The following is a 6,756-nucleotide window of genomic DNA, read 5'->3' as shown; positions in this document are numbered from 1 at the left end:
CACTGCTGCCATTTTCTCAGCACTGACGCACATTTTGCCACCTGTACAACTGCATTTGAGACCACACGGTGTGTGTGTGTTAGCTTGCACGCGCTAGATCTCTGGTGTGTCACAATGCGAAAAAGTATGAAAAGTGTAAGTGCCCCTAGGGTTTTATAAAAAAACAAAACAAGAAAAACCCAAAAACTTTCCCCTCCTTTTTGGTAACTAATGTAGGTTTTGTATTACTCTAGCAAAATTTTCTTCTTGAGAGGCCAGTTATCCTTATATCCCAAATGTGTTTTCATTTCTGTGTTAACCTCTTCGAATTAAAGTCAGAAAAATGCCAAAGTCTTATTTTCCCATTAATCTGTTCCAGTATAGAGAAATGCACTGTGTGAGTTCCTGTTTGGAAGGTTGCCTTAGTCTGTGCAAACAGGTACTTGGATGTATTGTTTTGAGTATTAGAATTTGTTAGATAGGTGGTGTTTTTAGTACTCTGATCCTGAAAGTTGTACTCTTTTATGCTTATCACTTATACTCTCATAAGGTTTTTTTAAAGTTTTGACAAAGTTTAACACTGCTATTCACTGACTTTATATAGTGGTAATAATGTAAGTACAAGAATCAGAATGCTTACATATCACAAAAGGCTAATATTTACTTGCATCATAGATATCTGACATTTGGAAGAAAATATCAATCAAAATGGGGCCGTGCACTAACTTCTGTCTATTTTTGTTTTTTTGTTTTGTTTTTTGTCCTGCTAGTAAAACGCATTAAATTCCAAGACGACAAAACAAGGACGTACATTTCTGTAAAGTCATAGTCTATGATTTGTACTTTGACTGTTCAGACAGATGTAGTCATCTGCCAACTGTAATTCTGCCTGGAGAACAAAAAGAGAATAAAACTGATAAAGCTGAAGCTATCAGAGTGCAAGATTTTTTTATGGTTAGAGTCTATGTGAGAAGATGCAGCAAATGAATAAAATAGCCTTTTTTCTGCTTTCAGCCGGAGACTGTTTTGTTTGTTTGTTCATTTTTTTTGTTTTTTGGTTAAATACAGAGTTTCTTTGTTTCAGGTTATGGACTCTGTGCAGCAAAAGCTCAATATCCCATAGCTGACTTAGTGAAAATGTTGATAGAACAAGGGAAACATGTCAGGTGAGTACCTTGGGGTTGGAAGAAGGGAGGCCTCTGGTGCATTGGGGCAGGGACCGATATCTTCTGGGGGTTAACAATTATGCTTGCATGGATGTGTGAGAACCAGCTAATTACAGGAATGCAATAGTCGTACCAGCTTAGAAGGATGTACTGGGAACTTCATGATACTGTTCAACTAAGCAGATATTGTCCACCTAGGCCAGCAGCTAGTTTGTTTCTTGGATATGTTACCAGCCAGTACAGTGCTAGTTAAATCTTATACTGCTGTGGTGTCTTCTGAAAAGTTCAATTTTTTAAAAGCATTGGATATAGAGTACTTTTTTCATAAACTTTTTATTAGTGCCCTTTCCCAGCAGTGTTTTTTGGAAGCACTTTCTGCTTACAAAAAGTGGGAAAGGCAAAAATGGAAAACTGCATCAATTTTTGGGTAAATACCTGACTTGGAATGAGTAAAAAGAAGAAACTACTGTCTGACTTTCAACTAGAGCCACTAGGGCTGCGTGAAATAGCACCGTTCCGTTTCAACTTGCATTTTGACAGAACAGCCTTTAGTTTTGAATTTTGTTTAGACTCGAACTGTTCCATTTTGTTTCGTCAAAACTGACACTATTTCGACGTGTTGCCCATATGCTAAAATGGGGAAGCTTGAAACAGCTTCTGTTATCCAGCAGGCAGATTGGGGGCTGCAACCCTGGGAGGGCTGCAGGGGCTGTGCAGTTGGGCTCAGTTCCCAGCCCCAGCCAGATGGTAGCACTGGGGAGGGGAACTCAGCTGGGTTGCTTTGAAATCCAAAACGTTTCAAAACTTTCAGAACGTTTTGACTGACCTTGTTTTGTTTCGAGGCTGTTTTGAAGCCCTTCATTTCATTTTGATTTTGCTATTTTGAGCTCGAAATGAGTCGAAACGAAACAGACAATGAAATTTCACACAGCCCTAATAGCCACCCACTGAACGTGTCCCCTTGCACATTGTGACTTAGGTCCTCCACAGTCCTCCCTGGTGCTGTCATTTCCTTGATGGAGCCAGGTGCTGCTTACTGTTGCTGCCAATTTGCTGTGTGACGTATGTGGGTCACAAGACATAGCTTGCCACTCTTTAAGGTTGCTGAACCCTGCTCTAGGACACCTTAGAAATGGAGTATATGAATGGGGTATTCACACACTAGTAAGGGTAGGTCTCTGTTTTGGCATAGTCCTCTAAATCCTCAAAGGATTTTTTTCTCATGATGTCAGCACCAAGATTATAGCTTGCAGAGGGTATGTTGGGATATGGATCTGAGTGCTTTCTTTTGCAACCTCCCATCTGACTCCCATAATTCAAGGCTGCATCATCTGATCTTTAGTTCTCCCTCCCTCTTCCTTCCTTGCTCTCTCCCTGTCCCTCCCCCTCAAACCTTTAGATAAAGCCTCTGGCATCTAATTTGTTTTGAGGATACTGGTGATTTCTATGCCTGCACTTGCTGCTTTTTAAAGACATGACCTTTTATTACTGAGGTATCGAGCTACAACTTGTGATCCAGTTAAGGCTTTTGGAGGGCAGTTTTGACCCTGTAGTCGTTCACTGGTACAAGTTGGGCTCTTTTTTTTAATATCAATTTTTCTCAGAAACCCCTCTAGATCAATTAAAACTGAGATGGAAAACCCACATAACCCTAAATCCATTAGGCAGTTACATGAAGTTGAGTTTTCACAATGAAAGTAATGGCATGAAACTTCCAGTCCTTTCTTCCAGCCTGTCCTCATGACACTTGACTTTCCTTTGTTTCTGACCTGCCTTATTTTGGAAATTATTTTCTGATAATGGTAAATTAATACCTTAATTTAGTTGTGGTTCAGTTGTCATTTAAAAAAAGTAGATATGTGGACAGCCGCTGGCTAACCAAACTCACTCTGTAATTTCCATATGTTTATTTTGACCACATAATTACTGTTATTGAATTAATGTTCTAGCAATCAGTGTGGTTTTTCCTCCTCCAATATTTTCCAAGTTGTTTGAGAAGATACCAGTTGAGCCTTGCAGCATTGTGGAACGTAGGTTAATCAGTATTGGCAGTAATTTGTAAAATTATTCAATAGTGGTTATCTGTAATATCATCTTTCTATGTAGTTTAATATATGTATGTAGGAAAGGTGAATACAGGCTGCAATATATATCCATTTAATGGCAATTCTTTTCACACTTTCTCAGTGTCAGCAGAGGGGGTATTCGTAGTCAGATTACATTCGAGATATTGAAGACTCCTTTAGCAATGGTGTAACAAGAGACCTTTCTATGGCTAATGTGATGACAATGTCATGTTGTTTCTTTGGCTTTTTCCTTCACAGCTTCTATGTGGGCTAGCTTCATTTTTTTTTTTCTTGGTGATTTATAAAAGATTATTAATTTTACCTTGTCCGTCAGTTTTTCAGGGAGAAATGTGAATAAATCTTGGTAAAGTAACTGGGTTGCATTTAAAATGAGCCAGTTTCAGGAAGACATCGCTGCAGTGGTTACTTCATATTTTAATTAAATAAATCTGTATTTACAGTTTGCGGTGATTTAGGCCTTTCATCACTTTGTGGAGCTCCTATGGTGTTCATTGAGTGCAGCTGCTGTCCCTCTGGTTTCAGTAGGTCTGCGGTGCCTCGGGACCCCAGCATGCTCAATATCCAGATGTAGTGACACACTCACACATCCGCCATGGAAATGTGCCAGCATGGACATGTGAATGTCATTGGTTAGTTATGCCCACACTGTGCCAAAAAAAAAAAATTACGTCTGTCATATGGTCTCTTTTGTTTCATGGCTTATGATTGATTCAGAGACAGTGTTGTTTTTTTTAGCTTTGCCTAGAGCCATAACATGCTCAGGGAAGAGCATAGATTATATAACTTGATGTATAACCTTTTGTGACTAGTTTTTAAGTTAAATACAGGAGGGTTAGGAAACTTCATCTGCTTAGTTATGATGTTGCATTGCTAACATCACCACTGATTTGAGAAGCTCTTGTAGCAGGTCACATATTTAATGCATTAGGAAGATCATGTAAGAAAACTGCATGTCACTCAACCTTTTTGCAAAACTTTTCCTCTTGTCTTACAGACTGGTAAAACTACAGGGAAAGTTTTCCCTAAACCATTGGGCTTGTAGACGTCCAGCTGTGGAATTTCAGTATCTTTTGCGTTGTGCTCAAACACATAGAGTAGACCCCATCCAGAGACATTCTAGACTTAAGCCTTGAGTTCATTACTCGCTGACCATGCCATCAGTAATATAGTTTGGACTTCTGTATTAGGTCCACTAGTAATTAATTACAGCAGGAAAAAGAAAGCTATGTACTGTGTTTTTTGTGTGTGTGTGTTAAATATAAACCAGTTAAACTAATGCTTACAGAGGTGGTGGATTCCTTTTCACAGTCATGGTCAATAAAAAAAAATTCAATTGAGGGGGAAAATCTAGATATTTTTTTTTGACATCTTTTTTGACTTTCATTTTGGAAAGATGATGCATCTTTCCAAATTGTAAATACCTAGGAAGGACCTGTATGTCTTTAGTCTAATATTGCTTGAGTCTGAAGGCCTGAGAACACCTTCCTTGGGCATAGGGGGAAGTTGAAAGAGTGGTGGACTTGAGTTTTTCAATTTACCTACCTTACTAGTGGTGGGCTGTGCTCTAATTGTATTGATCCATGTAATATATTATTTGTGTTATATTTTTAATTAGGCCAGGAACTCAAAGTGTATGAATGAATTCCATTTCTAGCATTCCTCTAAAGTTAAATTACAAATCTGATTAATTTACATTGTTAAATTATTTCCAGTGTACATGAAGCTGGCCCTTGTTTCTTTGTAGCATTTTGCTGACTGAAAAATCTGGTCTGTAAAAGTGGACAGTCGAAGACTGACTGAAAGAGGGTCTTATGTTCTAACTCAGATTTTCATGAGCTGCAAACAAGTGTTACAAGATTTGAATGCACTTTGTCCTTAAATTTTCATTGAAATTATCCCTCTGTGGAGCTGGAGTGTTTTCTAGGAAAATTGCCAGATGTGTGTGTACTGGGGACAGAAAGGCTGCATGTGTTGGAAAGAGGGCACAAAGTTAAGAGGAGGGAGGTGGGGAGAGGCTGGACCCCATTGAGCAAATTCTCTTCTGTGTATATAACTTCTAGAAATGTTGAGCAAGCTAAAATCAGCACCAACCAGATGTAACTTACTTGGATCACCCTATGCCTCATCAACTTTGGCATAGTTACAGGAGTCCTATTTTTACATGGATGAAGTGATCCTGAACCATTTCTGCACTGGGTTAAGTACACATTCGTTCCCTCAGTATTGGGCACAGTAACTTTTTCCTACCAGCTGTGGCCAGTAAAGATACTGAGTCAAGGATATGTCAAACAATAAATCTCACTCTGAAGTTCTGTGATCTTTGTGTGATAAGCATCAACAGTAGACTACTACTGTATTCATAACAGTATCCTACACATTTGCTTCTAAACACAGTATAGAGAAAGTTGCACAAGTCAGTTAATCTGTGCTAGCAAGTGTTGTCCCAGGACTCTGAACACCTGGATTCCAATCCAGCTCCCTTTTCAGGGGCTAAACAGCATGAACACAGCTAATTTTAGTTGCATAAGTAGCCTTTTGAGCTATTCGTGTAGATCTTTAGATTCTACTTCATCTTGCAAAACAGGTGGATCCTCCTGAGCATGATGGTCTTATAATTTGGGTTTCCCACTCCTTACTAATAGGCTACTGGCTGAAAAGCCCTTCTGCATCTGTTCTGTGACTTCATGGAATGGTATGTCTTCCCAGAGGGTAGTAGTACTTTAAAATGTATGTAAGTGGCCCAAGCTGTTGCTTAGATGGCTAAGTTATCTGTGTAAGGGCTACTTATGGGTCTAAAACTAGCTGAATTTGTCTATGCACAGTAAAGACTAGCCCTGCAGTAAGTCAGAGCAGTGCTGTCCAGTTTCTAAGAGCTGAGGGCTGAATGCCATCTAGGCTGTGCTGGTACCTGTGCTGTGCCCCCCCTCCCCTCCCCGGACTATGCTCCCACGTGGGTGCCCGTCCCTGTCCCCCCACCCCTGCATCAGCTGTTACATTGCACCAGTGTAGGTGACTCCCCTGCCGCCACTACACTACATTCCCACATGGTCCCACCTCACCCCCAGCTCCCTGCATGGCTCTGTCCCCTGGAGTGGAACTCTTGTGGTTGCAGCCAGGCAGAAACTTGGGGGCCATAATTTACTCTTGCGAGCCGTGGGTAGCCCATAGTCCACCATTGGGGCATGGTTGTGAATTTTAGAAGTTCCTTGAGCTGACTGTGTTGCAGTCAGCACACTCAATCTTCCACATAAGCACCATGAGAAGAGCTGCAAAACTCTTGTCCACAGCCTGTTTTCTTATTCATCACTCTGGCAAGACAATTTCAAAAAACAGTGTTTTACTTCATGTTCTGCTGGTTTAAGGGAGGATTGCGATGCTTTTGCAGCTGGGACAGAACGTATCTATCAGAAGACATAGAGTAACTGTAAGCAATTCAGGGTTCCTATACATTCTCCATTATTTTTTAAGTAATTCCATAATGGAATGGGTAAAAAAAAAAAAAAAAAAAAAAGCGTTTTTTAAAA

The 6,756-nt window shown here is 40.0% G+C and overlaps 1 protein-coding gene across 2 annotated transcripts in view; it reads left to right on the top strand.

The window, feature by feature from the left end:
- NNT (nicotinamide nucleotide transhydrogenase) overlaps positions 1 to 6,756 on the top strand; it is an 81,130-nt gene that overhangs the window by 63,946 nt on the left and 10,428 nt on the right. For both annotated transcript variants that reach the window (XM_019517892.1, XM_019517893.1), the window contains one exon: positions 1,064 to 1,145. In XM_019517892.1, the coding sequence (XP_019373437.1) occupies positions 1,064 to 1,145 (82 nt within the window). The remainder of the gene's footprint in view (positions 1 to 1,063; positions 1,146 to 6,756) is intronic.

The sequence above is a fragment of the Gavialis gangeticus genome, unplaced genomic scaffold (genome assembly GCF_001723915.1).
Source record: "Gavialis gangeticus isolate Ggan-Ray unplaced genomic scaffold, GavGan_comp1, whole genome shotgun sequence".
Classification (NCBI taxonomy): domain Eukaryota; kingdom Metazoa; phylum Chordata; order Crocodylia; family Gavialidae; genus Gavialis; species Gavialis gangeticus.
The sequence above is the reverse complement of the archived record's forward strand: the minus strand, read 5'-3'. Positions and strand labels throughout refer to the sequence as shown.